Source organism: Chrysemys picta, chromosome 13 (assembly GCF_011386835.1).
Source record: "Chrysemys picta bellii isolate R12L10 chromosome 13, ASM1138683v2, whole genome shotgun sequence".
NCBI lineage: Eukaryota > Metazoa > Chordata > Testudines > Emydidae > Chrysemys > Chrysemys picta.
Genome location: NC_088803.1, coordinates 21,207,895 through 21,226,162, shown reverse-complemented (window position 1 = coordinate 21,226,162; position 18,268 = coordinate 21,207,895). Strand labels below are relative to the sequence as shown.

The following is an 18,268-nucleotide window of genomic DNA, read 5'->3' as shown; positions in this document are numbered from 1 at the left end:
GCCGATGCAAAAGGGGCAGGGAAGAGACTATGTCTTGAGGAAAGACTTAGGCTGCACAATCTATTCATTTTGTCCAAGAGGTGACTTGATCATCATCTACATGAAGAGAAGATGCTACAGGTCTCGTTAATCTAGCAGAAAAAGTTATAACCAAATCCAATGGCTGGAAGGTGAAATAAAATTTAATGTCTCATTTCCAGGTGGAACATTTTTTTTTTAAACTGTGGAGGGTAATTAACCATTGCAACAACTTCCTTATAGATGCGGTGGATTCTCCATGACTTGAAGTTTGAAATCCAGAATGACGTCTTTCAAATTGATATTCTCTAGCTCATCCAGAAGTTATGGGCTCGATGCAGAAATTACTGGGTATAATTATATGGCCTGTTAAGCAAGAGGTTACACTTGATGAACATAATGATTTTTCTGGACTTAGATTCATGTGTCCGTAGATGTTATGAGTATTCAGCTGCTTGGCTTTGGTTTTCAGTTAGATGCTTTTATTACAGAACCATAGACATTAGAGAGGGGAAATATGCTCTAGGAAATAAACATTAATTGGTGTGGAGGATTGCATTGGTAAATTCCAACAATTTTATTCTTTTCTCACTTATTCCTTGTGCTGGAGAAAAGTACTATTCAGTATGAGTAAGGACACCAGAATCTGGTCTGATGCTAGCTGCAGGGGATAAAATTTGAGGTAGGACAATTTCTCGGTTAAACAGTATTCAGGATCTTCCTTTACGGTGGATAATTGAAAAAAATGGGAAACCTGCACCTCATGCAGCCTCATGTCTTTATTTATTTAGTTTTTCCTCAGGACCGAGTGTATCAGAGGAATGACCACAGGGAATCACACCTCGGTGACCCATTTCATCCTCTTGGGATTTGCCGACCACCCTGAGCTGAGCTGGGGGCTATTTGTGGTGTTTCTGTCTTGTTATCTCATTGCTCTGACTGGGAACCTTCTCATTATCTTTGTCACTATGGCCGACGCTGCCCTTCACACCCCCATGTATTTCTTCCTCCGGAACTTGTCCTTCCTGGAGATCTCTTACACCTCGGTCACCCTGCCCAAGATACTGGCCAACCTCCTCTCAGAGGATAGAACCATCTCCTTCCTTGGCTGTGCAACACAGATGTATTTCCTCCTCTTCCTAGGAGGGACGGAATGTTACCTCCTCGCCGTGATGGCCTACGACCGATATGTTGCTATATGCCACCCACTGCATTACCCAGTCCTTATGAACAGGAGAGTCTATATAGGGCTTGCGGCTGCTTCCTGGCTCACCAACCTCCTGGTGTTAATGGGTCACATTGCAGCCATATTCACTCTACCCTTCTGTGGCTCTAATGAAATCAACCATTTCTTCTGTGATGTCCCCCCGGTGATGAAACTGGCTTGTGGGGACACCCACAGGACTGAAATCGCCATTCTCCTGGTTGCCCTCTTCTTCGTCCTGCTGCCGTTCACGCTCATTCTTGCTTCCTACGTTCGTATCATCTCAACCATCCTGAAGATGGCTTCAGCTGAGGGCAGGCAGAAAACCTTCTCCACCTGCTCCTCGCACCTCCTGGTGGTGACTCTGTTCTATGGGACAGCCTGCACCATGTACCTGAAACCCAAATCCAGCCACTCGCCGAATAGTGACAAACTCATTGCTCTGCTGTACTCTGTCGTGACCCCCATGCTAAACCCCATTATCTACAGCTTGCGGAACAAGGAGGTGACAGGGGCACTCCGGAGATTAACTGAAAAAAATGTACTCAGGCACCAAGATTTTCTACTGCATTTAGGGAGGCTTTGCTATTTCTGTAAATTTAGAAAGGCACTGTGACTCTTCATCAAAAATTTTTGACCAGCTTTATTTTTGGTTTGAACATTTTGTCATTGGAAAATAAAGTTTAATCAAAACTGATTTCTTTTAAATTAATAACTGTGGGTATTCCCCTCACTTTCCCCCAATTTCTCACTGTGTATCAGCTGGCAAAAGCTAGAAAACAGTTAGACTATGGAGGGGAAAAAACCTACTTTCTTACACCTCTGTCTGTTTCCCAACAATTTGCCAGTTGGAAAAAACAACCCTGTTTTTCTCCCTTGAATAATTTCCCCACAGGAAAACAGGGATTTCCAAATGGAAAACTTTGGATAGGGAATTTTTCCAGAGAAAACTGCCAAGAGAATACACAGTGTGTGTAAAGATGACAGAATCTGGCCCCATTGTTGAGATTTTTCAAATGAACTTAAGAAAAAAAAAAAAATAAATTGCTTTCCAAAACCTGAAACATTTAGGCCAAAATACAAAATATTTAGGCCAAACGCTGAAATATTTCAGCCAAAACCGAAAATGTTTTGATTTGGAAATGCTGCTGCAGCACCTCACTAGAGGTGTATGTCGGGTGACTCAGGCTCATTGTCCTCTCTAGGTTCCCAGGTTGGGTTGCATCATGGACTGTGGGGTCCCTCTTGGAGAGCGAGGCAGTGCATTATGGGAGAGCTTGGCAATGGTGCATCCTGGGAAAATTTTTGACCAGCACTAATCTTTTTCCATTGTGGACTTTTAGTCACTTTAACTAGCTGTGAATCATTGACACACTGTGACCAGATAAAGGAGGTGATCCAAAGACATTTGAAATCAACGGAGAAACTCCTGTTGACTTTAATGAGCTTTGGCTCAGGCACAAAAATGTTTCTTGCTTGGCCTCCATCAGCTACTCTCAATATCAGAACCACAGACCTGTCCCGAATGAAGGACACATACCAGAAATGTACCAGAGGCCAAGCAGCTGGTGCTCAGCCATTTCCCTAGCTATGAGGACAATTCAGAGATGAACGGACTATGGACACAGAAGGACCACATACAGGGGTACATTGACAGCTTTATGATGCCCCCACTGGCTAAATGTCACTGACTTCAGTGAGAAGAGAATGGGACAATGCACTTGCGTGGCCCTCATGAACATCATATCTGAGCACGCATTATATTTTGTCTTGGAAAGTTTAGGTAAATGTTGGTAAATGTTGATGTCACTGTACACACACACAAACCAAAATAAAAATATCTCCATCGATGATCATCAAAATGTACAGCTAGGCAAAATAGGAAAAATGCTGCTTGAGAACTTATTAGAGTTTGATTTAAGGCTATTCACTTTGTATATTTTGAGATGTGATGTCGACAATTGAGTTTTAACAGTTATAAAGCTTTATATTTTTGAATCTGTCTCTCTTGTCATTACATAATTATGGTTGGACCCTCACCCACTATTGTCTGACACCTTTCCCCCAACACATGATTTTCTGCAACAATGAAAATTTAAATCAATAAAAATCAGGGGAAAATGATTAAAGTCCATACTTTTGCATAATTATTAAAATTTAAATTGATACAAACTGTAAAAATGCTTAAAAATAAACATAAATATTATCTGTCAAAATCACAAAAAATAAAAATCTAATTTTGCCAAGCCTAATTATACTGAGAAGCCCTTGATTTAGAAATGGTCAAATTTTTTCCATTAACATTTTTCTTTTGTTAGAAAGTTGGGTTTTTGAATAAAGAAAAAAATTTCATGGACAGTGTCTGTCTGCTTTTCCCCAAAACCTTTTTGATTTTTCATTGAAGAGCTGACATTTTTTCAGTCATCAACAATTGCCAGTCGACATCACTTGACATTTTAAAATCAAGATTGGATGGCTTTTCCCCACTAAAAGATCTGCTCCAGTTCAAACAGGAATTAATTCAGGGACATTCTATGGCCTATGTTATACAGGGGGTTAGGCTATATGAACACGGTGGTCCCTTCTGACTTTATAATCTAAGAATACCTTTGTAAATCTAGACGTAAGCAATTTAAGTGCACAAATCCCATTGAATTTCAATGAGACGTGTGCTCCTAAAGTCTCTTGGATGCTTTTGAAAATCCCATCATCAGTCAGATTCAAATATCTGAGTTCTCTGTGAATTCAGCCCATATCACACAGCATCATGCTTATTAAATGTGCTAAGATATCACTACTGTGGGCCACCAGTTGGGACATTCAAAAACCAAGCTCTGTACCACTCGAGATGCAAGAATAACTGTTCACACTAGCAGGGCTCCGGGTTGGGGTGCAGGAGGGGACATGGGGTACTGGTTCCAGGAGGGGGCGCAGGGCTCCGGGTTGGGGTGCAGGAGGGGACATGGGGTACTGGTTCCGGGAGGGGGCTCAGGGCTGGGGGTTGGGGTGTAGCCTTCCACCGGGCAGCACTTACCTCTGGCGGCTCATGGGCAGCAGTGTAGCATGGCTGCTGCTAAGGCAGGCTCCCTACCTACCCTGGCCCCATGCTGCTCCTGGAAGGGGCCAACGCACCCCTGCAGCCCCTGGGTGGGGGGCACGTAGCTTTGCTCGCTGCCCCTCTCTGCAAGCACCGTCCCCATAGATCCCATTGGCCACAGCTCCCCGTTCCCAACCAATGGGAGCTGGGGGGGGCGGTACTTTCAGGCAGGAGCAGTGCACGAAAGGAGACCCCTGCCCCTCCACCCCAGGGCTGCAGGGCCACACTGGCCTCTTCTAGGAGCAGCGTGGGGCCAGGGCAGGCAGGAAGCCTGTCTTAGCAGCAGCCCTGTTGTGCCCCCAGAGATCACGATTGACTGGGAGAGTCTTTAGGATCAATCAGTCAATCACAATTGACCGATTGGTGGCCCCTGGTCTAAGAGGAAGCAGAATTTCACCTATTGAGTTTAATTGAGTTACTCTGGGCCTAGTTATTATTTACACAATACATTTCCTTTACACCTGCCTAGCAGTAGAAAAGGGCCTTAAAATAGAAGTACCCTTAATTTGTAATCCATTTAAACTGCCAGTGTAATTATCATCTGATCATAAATAAGATATCATATTATTGGACCAATTGCTGTTGGTGAAAGAGAGAGGCTTTCAAGCTTACAGAGACCTGAAGAAGAGAATGAAGCTATTACCTCACGCACCTTGTCTCTCTGATATCCTGGGACCAACATGGCTGCAACAATACTGCGCTCAACAATGGAAGTTATCAAATTTTGTCCTCTGAAATGGAAACTCCATAAAATGAAGAAAAAGGCAGCCAAATTTAACAGCACCCAGACCTGAAGAAGAGCTCTGTGTCAGCTCAATAGCTTGTCTCTCTCACCAACAGAAGCTGGTCCAATAAAAGATATCTCCTCACCCATTGTGTCGCTCTAATAGCGTGGGACCGACATGGCCACAGCAACAGTGTAAATCTCTATATTTAAGCATTTTTGAGGCCAGAATCAGGCTCCATAACTTTGGCCCTGATTCTGATCTCATTAATTGTAAACCGAGAGTAAGTCAACTGATGTTGATGAAGTTTGCAATGGTATAAAATGTAAATGGAAGGGCTTCAGACCCTTAATCTTTGTTCCTGGCCAGATTCTGTTCTCATTGACACTGGAGTAAATCCAGAGTAAGCCATGGATGACAATGGAAATACTTTGATTTCACACGAGTGTAACTAAGAGTAGAATTTATTTCAATGATAAATAAATATAAAGCCTATTCACTCTGAGAATAAACATAGGCTCCATTTCTATTACATCATATTTACACTAATGCTCAGTGACTTCATTGGAGTTACTCCTCATTTACACTCCACTGGCTTGAAAAAGAAACCTTTCTGATTTAAAATAAAGTAACTCAATTGAAATTAATGGAGTTCCTCCGGGTTTACATTGGCATAACTCCATTGCCTTGAAAAGAAGTCACTCTTGATTTGCACTGGTGTGCAAGTCGATTGAATTTAATGAAGTTACTCTTGAGTTACACTGGGGTGAGTGAGAGGAGAATTGGACACATTGACGCCAGTGAAATTATTCCTAATTTACACTAGAGGGAGAGGAGAATCAGGACCATTGACATTACTCCTGATTTATACAAGCATAACCAAGAGCAGACTCGGGCCTGTAATCCCCAGTGGCTCACAATAAAACACATTCACATGTTTTGAGAAGCTGTGTGTCAGTCCATTACTTTTCTCAGTGCCGCTTTCACCTGCTGGTTCCTCAGGCTGTAGATGACAGGATTCAGCAGGGCAGGTGCCACCGTGTAGAGCAGAGAGAGCAGGTTATCCATGCCCGACATGTAACCGGAGTTGGGTCTCAAGTACCTAAAGATAGCACTGCCGTAGAACAGGGAAACAGAGACGAGGTGGGAGGAACATGTGTGGATGGCCTTCTGTTTCCCATCCAGTGATGGGATCCTCAGGATGGCGGTGACAATGCAAACATAGGAGGCCAGGATGAGCGCGAAGGGGATGACGATGACCAGGACATTCATTAGAACTTTCTCCACTTCATTCACGCGGGAGTCCGGGCAGAGCAGGTTCACCAGTGGCGGCACGTCGCAGAAGAAGTGGTTGATGACGTTGGAGCCGCAGAAGGGCACGCTGAATATCAGAGCTGTTTGCTCAAGGGACACAAACATGCCAGTGAGCCAGCATCCTGAGACCAGCAGGAGGCAGAGCCTTCTGCTCATGAGGGCTGGGTAGTGCAAAGGGTTGCAGATGGCTACATAGCGGTCATAAGACATGACGGCCAGGAGGTAACACACTGCGGTGCCAAAGAGGAGGAAGAAGTACATCTGGGTGGCACAGCCAGAGAAAGAGATGGTTTTCTTCTCCAAGAGAAGGTTGACCAGCATCTTGGGGATGGTGACCGAGGTGTAGCAGATCTCCAGAAAGGCCAAGTTCCGGAGGAAGAAGTACATGGGGGTGTGGAGGACAGGGTCGGACACTGTGGCAAGGATAACCAGAGCATTCCCCATCAGGGTGAGGATGTAGATGGTGAGGAAGGTGAGGAAGAGTAGGGGCTGCAGCTCAGGATGGTGAAAGAGCCCCAGAAGTGTGAATTCCATTATAATCGTGTCATTCCCCCCTGTCATTTCTTCTGGACCCTCCACCTGCATGGGGATGAAATACAAGTCACTTCATCAGGGATGTCTGGAGTTCATTGGTGGACGGGCAGCACACAGCAAATGGAAACTAGATTGTGTTCTCCTCCCTAATTTCTCCTGGAGATGGTGTGACAGTTATTATTATTAATTATTGATTATGTGTTTAATAGCAGTGCCTAGACACTGTAGGCCAGTGGCCAGAGCTAATGCTTGGGAGTCAGGAGACATAGCCTCTAGTCCTGTCTTTGCCGGTGGCTTCGGCAAGTCCTTTCACTTCTGTGTCTCATTCATCCGTAAAATGAGGATAGTACTGACCTCCTCTGTAATGCATATTGAGATTGACTAGTGAAAAATACTCTGTAAGAGCTAGATATGGTTGTTGTTATTAATAATGTGCCAGGTGCTATGCAGATACATAGAAAGAGGCAGTTCCAGCCTGAAAGAACTTACAGTCTAAGTAGACAAGACGGGCAAAGGTTGGGAGAAAGAAGGTGATATTTATACACCTATTTTACAAATGAGAAACTGAGTCAGAGAGATTATGGCTGGGGTTGTCAAAAAAGACTAAGGGCTAGATTTTTAAAGGTATTTAGGCACCTAGTGGGATTTTTAAAAAACACCTAGGCACCTAATAATATGGGAGTTGTGTGCATAGTTGCTTTTAAAATTCTTGAATTTCCCTAAATACGTTTACAAATCTGTCCATAAATTAATTAGGCACGTAATCAGCTGTGCCTCCTTTGCAAATCTCACATCTCAAGTCTCCTCCTATAACAAGACTATTTTTCTTTTGCATACAATGAATGTCTGAAAATGGCTTTGAATATTTCAACCTTAATAATTAAATAAGTATTTTTAATCCATACATTTCAAAATACTTTGCAGGGTGGATTCTTTACTGGGGTGATATGAATTGAAATATGAGGACAGATTGTTTTAATTTTGCAGTTGGAAGAATGAGGCTGACAGAGATTGCCAGAGGTCATACAGTGAATGGAATGAGATAATTACTGTCCAGTTACACTGGTGTAAATCTGAAGCCACTCTAGCAAAATCAATGGAGGTTTTGTGGATTTTTGTTAGTGGGTAAAATCTGGGCCCAAATCTCCTAAATCCCAGACTCTTATGCTCTTCATTTTACTGCACTCCACAGTGACATCACATGGAAATATCAAATCCTATAAAGATAACACCTGTATTCAGTGCCTCAGTGGTTCAAAGAGTAGAGGTACACTACTCATTGGTAACCAGCATCAAATAGACCTAGGTCAGTGACCATCAGCCAGCCGGAAGCATGGGACTGCTGCATAGTTACCAAATTAAATAACTTGGTCATAGATTCAAAGATGTTCAGGACAAAAGAGCTCAATATGTCATCTAATCTGACTTCCTATCTAATCTGACTTCCTGCATAGCACAGGCTGGAGTATTTCACCCTTTATTGAGCCTGCATGGTTACTTCTCTATTGAGTCATCACAGCCCATCAGCTATTGGACTTGTGTCCATATACAGAAAGAATAAACACCACCAAAACTAGCCACAGATGGAGACCTGTGCAGGGAGGCTGTTGAGTAAGCAAGCTTAGAGAATGAGTATCTAGCAATCTTTCCCAGACCTGAAGCAGACCTCTGTGTAGCTCAGAACTCTTTTTCACCAACAGAAGTTGGTCCAATAAAAGATATTATCTCACCCACCTTGTTGCTCTGTCTGTTTAATTTTATTGTCATACCTGGTCCTTATTCGGGTAGCATATGGGATCTGAGGGTTAGGGTCTCTCTCTCTCTCTCTGGACATGATCCAGCAAAACATTGAAGCATACTCTTACATTTAAGGACATGGATAGTCCCATTGACTTCAATGGGAACATTTATGTGCTTAAAGTTAGACATATGCGTAAGAGTTTTCCGGTTTGTTGTGTGTAGGGGGTGGGAGGAGAAGCGAAGAAGGATTTGATGACTAGATGACCTATTGAGGTGCCTTCCAGTCCTACACATCTATGATTCTATGATTTCCTTATGAAAACCACTAGCAGGAGAGGTGTTTGAAAGCTGTGTATGTGCTTATGTTGTGTGGTTGTGTGTGGGTGCGTACAAGAAGAACTTGCTTGTGGCAGAAAGTAGAAAACAACTTGTTTGGAGGGTGTTTGAGTATCTTGTGTGTATTTGTATTGCATGTTTGTGAGATATCATGTGTGTGATGGAAAACTTGTTTCAATGATGCACTGGCTGTGAAAACCAGAAGATAAGTTGTTTGGAGTTGATGTGTGTATAAAATAGAGGAAACATGCACTGGCATCTCATATCTTGCTACTGTAGTTATTTGTTAAATAAGGGATTTTCTCTCCAGGTGTATCACTCCAGCACCATTCACCTGTGCTGAACACAGTGATGTTGATACTCTGCAGAATTGTGCTACTTTGCTTTTAAAAGGGTCTAGATAGAAAACCAGACAAGGCAGCTGGTTGCATTCAGAAAGGGGGATTAGATAGATTGTTTACAGGGAGATTTTCAAAGGCACAAATGGCAGGTGGGTGCCAGACTCCCATCAAGAATTCTATCTGTACTTTTGAAAGTCTCCCAGTAGATAGATAGTTATTAAGGCCAGAGAACACCATTATAATCCCTGAATGGTTATTGAAAAGTTATCCAGAGAAATATGAAGTAATATTTCTTCCCAGAATAACTATCCAACTATCATACTATGGAGATGAATTTTACAAAAACAAAATTTAAAATCAGGGAAAATAAACAATATATTATTTAAATCATATCATTATTATCATCCAGCATGAAGTATCTATCTATCTATCTATCTATCTATCTATCCACCATAACTATATCTCTTTCTCCCCCTGATCTCTCTCTCTAAGCTGAGAGATATGTATGGTATCTGATAGACAGATCATATTTTCCCAATTATTCTTCTTTGCAAATAGTCATGGATATCTTGCAATATGCTTTCTTTTGCTGTGGTTCTAGGTAATCTGCTCCTGCCTCCAATATAATTCCACTTACCTTTGGAAAAAGAGTAGTTTCATGCCAGCCTTTTAAAGATTTGCAAATTGGTGTAACCGTGCAGCAGTCTAAAGGGCCCTTATAAATAGAGAGATAATTGTCTTTGTGTCTAATCAAAGCCAGGTTTCTTATCTTCCTCCACCACCAGCCCCTGCCAGTGATAATTGACCAAGTATCTTTCAATTCCATCTAGTGGCTTCAGGGACCTGATCCCCAAGGCACCTTGGACTCTTTAGGAGAATGAATTGGAACACTGAAGACGTGTTTCAGTGTCTAGAATTACATATTGGAGCAGGCGTCCAGCTGCTTTAAATCGATGTGGCTGCATTGAACTCAGTAGGCATGACCTCCCCAGTGGGTGTAAATTACTGCATCTCCATGGAAGCCAAAAGAGCAGATCCCCATCTGGTGTAAATCAGCACAGCTTCACTGCAGGCAATGGGGCGAGATCACCATCTGATGTAAATGGAAATCACTGGGCTGGACCCTTGCTTTAGAACTATGTAAGTTTACACCAGCTGAGGATCTGGCCCCAGGCATGCTAAAACTGCATCTCTTCTGCCCTGCAGGTTGAATCCCATGCAGTGGAAAATGTCTTCTGGTAAATACACATGCAGGACTGTAAGTGTAAACTCTGACACATTTCCATTCTCCAGCCATGGGCTTGAATGTTGGCTGCACTAGAAGGGACTAAATCCTGCTCTGAGTTACACCAGTGTACATAGAATTGTAGAATCGCAGGACAGGAAGGGACCTCAAGAGGTCATCTAGTCCAGTCCCCTGCACTCATGGCAGGACTAACTATTATCTAGATCATCCCTGACAGGTGTTTGTCTAACCAGCTCTTAAAAATCTCCAGTGATGGAGATTCCACAACCTCCCTGGCCAATTTGTTGCAGTGCTTAACCACCCTGACAGTTAGGAAGTTTTTCCTAAAGTCCAACCAAACCTCCCTTGCTGAAATTTAAGCCCATTGCTTCTTGTCCTATCCTCAGAGGTTAAGAAGAATATTTTTTCTCCCTTCTCCTTGTAACAACCTTTTACATACTCAAACTGTTATCATGTCCCCTCTCAGTCTTCTCTTCTCTAGACTAAACAAACCTAATTTCTTCAATCTTCCCTCATAGATCCTGTTTTCTAGGCCTTTAGTCATCTGCAGAAGCATCCCTTCTCTAATGGTAGTGAGTGTGCATTTGCAGCAGTGTCACCGGAACGTGGCAGCAGACTGATAGCTCTCAGCCAGTGGCGATGTGCATTAGTAGTGTCCCAGTAGGAGGAAATTCGGTCTTGGCCTATGCACCTTTACAGCCCATTTTGCAGGCTTAGGTGGGGTTTAAATGGTGCTTAGGACTTTTGCTGCCTGTCTGCACAGGGGTGAACATCACTATTATTAATCATTTTTATTGTACAGAGAGTGCAGAGTTTTCAGTCGGAGGCTAGGGCCCCCATTGTGCCAGGTGTTGTACAGTGTTGCTGTGGATGTGGAATTGATTCTGAGCTCACTCAGCCCAACATATATCAGGAGTAACTATTGAATCAGCGTGGTCACTTCTCTACTCACTCACCCTCATGCATAGCACGAGTAATTACACTGAAGTCAATGGGATGAAGGATAGGGTTAGTTTGGGGCATGCAGGGATGTGTGACTGGAATCACCAATATATGGGATGGGAGGGAGACAGGGATGAGATGCACAGGGAGTGAGGGGAGGATGGGAGATTTGGAATGGGATGTAGAGCCAAGGGGGAAGACTGGGACTATGCCAAGGTGCTAAGGGGAGAGGAAGGGATTGGAACTGGGTCAAGGAGGGGCTGGGACAGAAAGGATCAGGCTTGCACAGGGACAGTGGCCTAAGGGGCCAGGCTTGGGGAAAACAGAGGCAGAAGGGTCTGTAATCACTAGGGAACACTTCCCCTCAGAACCTGGACCAGAACCCATGATTCCTGACTCTTGTCATTCCTCTGCTGTGAGCAAAGAGTTGTGATATCCACTGGCAAAGTGCATGGCTCAGCTCCCTCCAGTGGCTGGCCCACATACAGGATGACAACCTACTACTCCTAGCAGATACTGGATTAGTTCCCATAGCAGATGGCTGTGCTGTAGATCTGAAAGTTGCAACCCGGCTGATGACCCATGTGGGATTCAATGGGGCACCATATGATGAAATCACTTCTTTTCTTTTCTTTTCTTTTCTTTTCTTTTCTTTTCTTTTCTTAGTTTGCTTCTTAAGAAACCTAGGAAATTACACAAAAGAACCTACAGTGAAACATGGAAGTTGAAAAATAATTGAAGACTGTACCATAATGCATATGCAGAAGGGGGGAGGGGGGATTAAGGTTGCATAGGCACACAGTAAGCACTGGCATCTGCTTAGCTCACAAATTTGTGTCACCTAGAGGGAGTGTGTGTCTCTTTAAACTCTCCCAAATCTTTTGATCCCCCTCTTTCCAGGGACTGAGTCACTCATGGGAAATCTGGGCTGGTAGGCCCAAGGGAGTGGGGGAGCCTGGCTTCACAGGGAATGGCTCTTTCATTTTCTAAAAGTTTGCTGGGAAGTGTATATCAGGAACCACCTGCGCCCCTTTTCCTGGGTGTGTTTCCAGACAATCCTGCTCATGAATTAGCTCAATGGAATCATGGAGTAAACATCATCACAACCTAGTCAAGAGACAGTATTCATAAATTATTACAGGCAGCTCCGAATCTGTCACACCACATGATAGTCAATAAAACTTGGCATTTAAATGTCCTAGGTAGCTATGAAAAATCTCAGACATATTCTTTGATAAAATATTTAATAATGGTCTCTCCAGTCTAGAAGACAAAGGTAAAACACGATCCAATGGCCGGAAGTTGAATGTAAACAAATTCAGACTGGAAAATAAGAGGTAGGTTTTTAACAGGAAGGGTAATTAACCATTGGGGCAATTTACCAAGGGTCGTGGTGGATTCTCCATCACTGGCAATTTTAAAATCAAGATTGGGTGTTTTTCCCTAAAAGAACTGCTCTAGGAATTATTTGGGGGAAGTTATCTGCCCTGTGTAAGGCATGTAGGCACCTACCTCCCATTGAAATCAATAGAGTTTGGGGCTAGATTCACAAAGGGATTTAGGCATTCTGATGCTCAGCGTCACCATGCTTCATAACCCTTTGTTGCCTAGAGAATTACAAGGTTTACAAAGCCTGAGTTTGACGCTCAGGCTCCCTCTGTAATGAATGGAGAGATGGGTGCCTGAGAATGGGATTTGCAAAAGCCAGCAAGCTAGGCAGCTCATCGCCTAAACCAGCAGATGGCAGAGGCTGAGGAGAGGGGAGTGTCTTAAGCCCTGTCCCTCTCTGGGACTTAGACAAATCTCTCTGCTTTGGAGTCTAAGATGCAAACCCTCTCTCAGAGTTAGGCGCCTAGTGTTGTTTTTAGGAGGAGGAGGAAGTGGTCAAGGTGAATAAAAAAAGTCATTGGAGCAGGGGGATGGGAACCTCCAACATAAGTGCGCTAACCACTAGGCTGCAGAGTGGTTCGCATGCTTCTCTCTGTCTGGCCCAATGACTGTCATTATTTAATCCACCATGAAACAGCTTCAATGGTAGAGACTGAGCGAGACTCACACCACAATATCCCATAGCCCAGTGGCTAGGACATTCACCTTCCAAGTAGCACAGCCACATTCAAATCCCTTCTCCCTCCACCCCAACCCCATCAAGCCGAGGGGTCGCCAACCTCTCAACTGAGGGCCTGATCACTGGGCTAACAGTTACAAGGAATCTCCTGCCCCTGCCCTTGTGGCTCTGCTATGTGGGAGATCGCCTATGGGTGCATGCCCCAGTAGGTGAGCTGCCAGCTAATTTGCTTGGCCAGGCTCCACAGATGAGTTAGGTGGAGGAATTCCTGTCTTCCCCCCATTGGTGCAGCACTCTGGGTCTTAGGTGCTCTGACACCTGGAGTGAGGCTGCAATGAGCATGTTCAGAGACAGAAATATAGTTGTCTAGGGAGTTGTTACTAAAAATATCTAGGTGCCGAGTGAGTTTAGATGCCTACAGGGTTAGGGGTCAGATAAACTGGAGTTTTATGAATCCCAGGGGGGGCTGATTCTGGGATTCAGGTGTCTCAAGTGGCTGTTAGGTGCCTAAGCCCCTTTATGAATCTAGCCCTTGGTGCCTAACATCCATTGAAGTTCATTTGTGTTCGATACCTAGATGATTTTTTTAAAAATCCCACTAGGTGCCTAAATATCTTTTAAAAACATCTGGCCCTAACTCCCTACTCACTGGTTGATACAGCCAATTGCACCGAAACCTCTAATTACAATCTGTGAGATGTTTCTTTATTCAAAATAGACTCACTCCAACTGGACACCCTGAAGCCAACACAATCCCATAGTTTATGAAAATATTTTCCTCTTCTCAGTCTCCTCAGAGCCTCCTTCACATCCTTGTTCCTCAGGTTGTAGAGCGAGGGATTTAAAATGGGGGTGATGACGGGCATAAACCAGGCCGACCATTCTGTCCACGTCTCCTACATGGCTGGACTTGGGGTGCAGGTACGTCGCACAGGTAGAGCCATAGAACAAGCTGACCATAGTGAGGTGGGAGGAGCAGATGGGGAAAGCTTTGTGCCTTTCCTCGGAGGAAGTGGTCTTCAGGATGGTGGAGATGATGCAGGCGTAAGACACCCGCACCAGGAGGAAGGGGAAGATAATGATTGACATTCTGATGAAGAAAATGGAGACCTCTATCCTGGAGGTGTCCCCGCAGGCCAGCTTTAGCACAGAGTGGATGTTGCAGAAGAAGTGGTTGATCTCGTTGGGTCCGCAGTAGGACAAAGGGAAGATCCAAGTGATGTTGCCCATGGGCATCAGGATTCCGCAGAGCCAGCAAGCAGAAACCATCTGGGCGCAGGCTCTGTGGTTCATAATGATGGGGTAGTGCAGAGAGGAGCAGATGGCTCAGTAGCGGCCGTAGGCCATGGGGGCCAGCAGGTAGCAGCCTGCTGTCCTGAGGAAGATGAGGAAATACATCTGGATGGCACAACCTGTGAAGGAGATGGCCCTCTTTTCCAAGACAAAGTTGGCCAGCATCTTGGGCAGGGTAGCTGAGGCATAGCAGATCTCCAGGAAGGACAGGTTCCAGAGGAAGAAATACATGGGGATGTGGAGGGCGGAGTCCAGCACTGTGATGGGGATAATGAGGCTGTTTCCCATCAGTGTGATGGCGTAGATAAGAAAGAACAATGCACAAAGAATCCCTTGAGGGCGGAGGTGATGGGAGAAGCTGACAAACATGAGTTTGGTCACTCTGCTGTGATTTACCCAGGCAGTATGTCTCATCTGCACAAGAAGAAGGAAAATCATATTGCATGTCAGCCTGATTAGTTGTAAATTGGCCATAGCTCCAACAGAGTAAATAGGCCAGATCTCCAGCCTGTGTCAATTGATATAGCTCCATGAACTCTCCTTCCTCCCTGAAAAACACTGAAGTCAATTTTAGGTCTGTATTAAATCTCAGATTTTCAAAGCCATCTAAAACATTTGAATGCCCAATTCCCATTAAACAGAAGTAGAATGGGCACTGAGCTTTGTATATTCAGTCTGGGCAGACTTGAATGGCAGCCAGTGTAAAACTTCAGCATTCACCTGCACAACACATTTGATCTATCAGCCCCAAATCTCTGTTCTGAATTATCCACCTGAGGCCTCTCACAGAAATCTTCTGCCAGTATGCTGGATAGGATCCTCAGGCTGGAGGTGCACATAGGAGGGTGACATTTAAAGACTGCCCATGGAATCTGGACACCAATGGAAAAATCTTAGCCTGAGATAAAAGATCACTTATATACATAGTTAGAAAGAGAGGGATAATACAGGTGTAGTGATCTATCTATTTATCTAACCTGAAATCTGTCTCTATATACCTTAGCTTCTGCACTAACTATGGTCTATTTGTAGGCTTGGCAAAATTCAAATGTTTGTATATAATTTTGATGGATAATATCAATGTTTATTTGTAATAATTTTTTCGATTGTTATTGATTTAAATGTTCACAGCTGTGCAAAATTCTAGATTTCAAGGATGTTTTTACTTTTATTGATTTAAATTTTCACAGTTGTGGGAACTTTTTGGGGGGGGCGGGTCAGACAATATTTAATTATGATAGGCACTGAGATTCAAAAGGTTAAAGCCTTATAGCCATTAAAACACAAATTGTCAACTTCATATGTCAAAATATACAAAATAAATAGCCTTAAATCAAATGCTAATACGTTTTCAGGCAGCATTTTTCTTACATTGCCTATCTGTAAATGTTGATTATCTGAATATTTTTTCATCTGTGACATAGATGTTTACTGACCTTTCCCGATGAAAATTAATATGTGTAAATCACCTGTCACTGGGCTACGCAAGCTGTACATGACATGATAAATTAGTGTGAAGAAAAAAAATTGCATTTTCATTCCAAAGTGTTGTTTGAAAATGAATCTCAAGAATCACAGTCTTCAACGCTGTTTCTTCTGATGCCTCATTTCCACACTAGCTTTCACTTAGTTAAAGTTGAAGGGTCTAATTGTCCTATCGCTCATACTGGTGTAAATCAGGAGCAGCCCAATGGGCCTGGATCTCCTCTTACTCATCTCCATGTATATTGGGAGTAACCCTATTTAGGTCAATGGGGTTCATTCTACAGACACTCACCCTGGTGTTTAGAAGCTACACCACCCTCAGTAGGTTCTCCTCTCCATCTGGTGTTAACCCCTTTTTGTTGTACCTTCCTCTGACTCTATGTCTGATACCCATCTCCAGGACTCTCACCCTAGGGCCCCCACATAGAAAACCGAATACTCTGTGTGGGACTTTAAAAGGGAAGGAGCTTCCTTCAAGGCCCCCTAAAAAAGCAATTAATGAGATGGAAAATATCCCTGCACACTCCTGCTCACAGAAACAGAGGGGAAGGTTCCTTTGCACTCACCACACTGCAAACCAGAAATAACTGCAATGCAGTCAAAGAGGTTAATTCTCCTCTCATCAGTGTATACCAGGGGAAGGTCAGTTGAACTCAGAGTGGCTTTAGCTTAGCCCAGTGCAATCAGGAGTGACTGCATTGGAGCCAGAGGGGATAATTCTCCTCTGACTCACCCCACTGTAAATCTGGAGTGACTCCTGAAGTCAAAGTGGCAAGTTAAAAAAAAACAACTCAGCATGTTTACTCTGGAAAAGAAGAGACTGAGGGGAGACCTGATAAGTTTTCAAATATGTTAAGAGTATAAAGAGGATCAGTTGTTCTCTGTGTCCATCGAAGGTAGAACAAGAAGTAATGGGCTTAATCTGCAGCAAGAGAGATATAGATTAGATATTAGGGAAAACATTCTAACTATAAGAGTAGTTACACTCTGAAACAGGCTTCCAAGGGAGGTTGTGGGATCCCCATCATTGGAGGTTTTTAAGAACAGGTTGGACAAACACCTGCCAGGGCTGGGCTAGGTTCACTGGGCCCTACCTCGGTGCATGGGGCTGGACTTGCTAATGTCCTGAACTCCCTTCCAGCCCAACGTTTCTATGTTCCCATGAATCTCTTCTCATTCACGCCAGTGCAAAGCAAGAGTGACCCCACTTCAGTGTAATAAGGAGTCACTCCAGTGGAGTCAGTGTAGTGGCAGTGGTTAAAGCTAGTGTAAGAGTAACAAGAATCAGGCTGCGGGTGTCAGTCTACAGCTTGGGCTTCATGCAGAGATAATCCAATTGAAAGAGAATATTTTATCTGAATCCAGTGGGTGCTCTCGGCTTTATCTTCAGTGGGGCTCGTCTGGATTCACAACAGGCTAAGCAGAAGCAGAGTCTCAGCAGCACTCTTGCATCAGTACTTTTACTTCGAACGGACAGCAGGACACACCACAAAATGCTGCTCTGAGTTGTTCCATCAGACACTATTAACGTCAGTGCAGCTGGCTCGGTGTAACCAGGAGGAGACTCTGACCCTGTTCTGCCTTGCTGCTTTGTGAGATTCCAGTCACAATACATCAATAAACAGAGGACTTACCTCTGGCACCAAGACAGGGCTGAAATCTGCAATGGACAAATGTGTGGGTAGAACAAAGAGACTTCACCTGCCTTCTGAGACCCCGGCAGAGAATTCCTTTGGCTTTTGGTAAGGCTGGTGTCATAAACAGATAGTTAAGGGTTAATGCCTCTTTTACCTGTAAAGGGTTAAGAAGTTCACCTAGCCTAGCTGACACCTGACCAGAGGAACCAATGGGAGGACAAGATGGTTCAAAGGGAAGTTCCCTTTGTCTGGGTCAGTTTCACTTTTGACCAGAGGGAAAAGCTCCAG

At 43.9% G+C, this 18,268-nt stretch overlaps 2 protein-coding genes across 2 annotated transcripts; one reads left to right on the top strand and one right to left on the bottom strand.

Annotated features, from left to right (window-relative positions):
* Positions 1-836: 836 nt before the first annotated feature.
* LOC101938685 (olfactory receptor 10A7-like) lies at positions 837-1,838 on the top strand. Its single transcript, XM_042855000.2, has one exon. The coding sequence runs from the start codon at positions 840-842 to the stop codon at positions 1,836-1,838; it is 999 nt and encodes a 332-aa protein (XP_042710934.2). The 5' UTR covers positions 837-839.
* Positions 1,839-5,998: 4,160 nt separating this feature from the next.
* Positions 5,999-6,919, bottom strand: LOC101938960 (olfactory receptor 10A5-like). The gene has a single exon (XM_005309023.1). The coding sequence runs from the start codon at positions 6,917-6,919 to the stop codon at positions 5,999-6,001; it is 921 nt and encodes a 306-aa protein (XP_005309080.1).
* Positions 6,920-18,268: the final 11,349 nt, after the last annotated feature.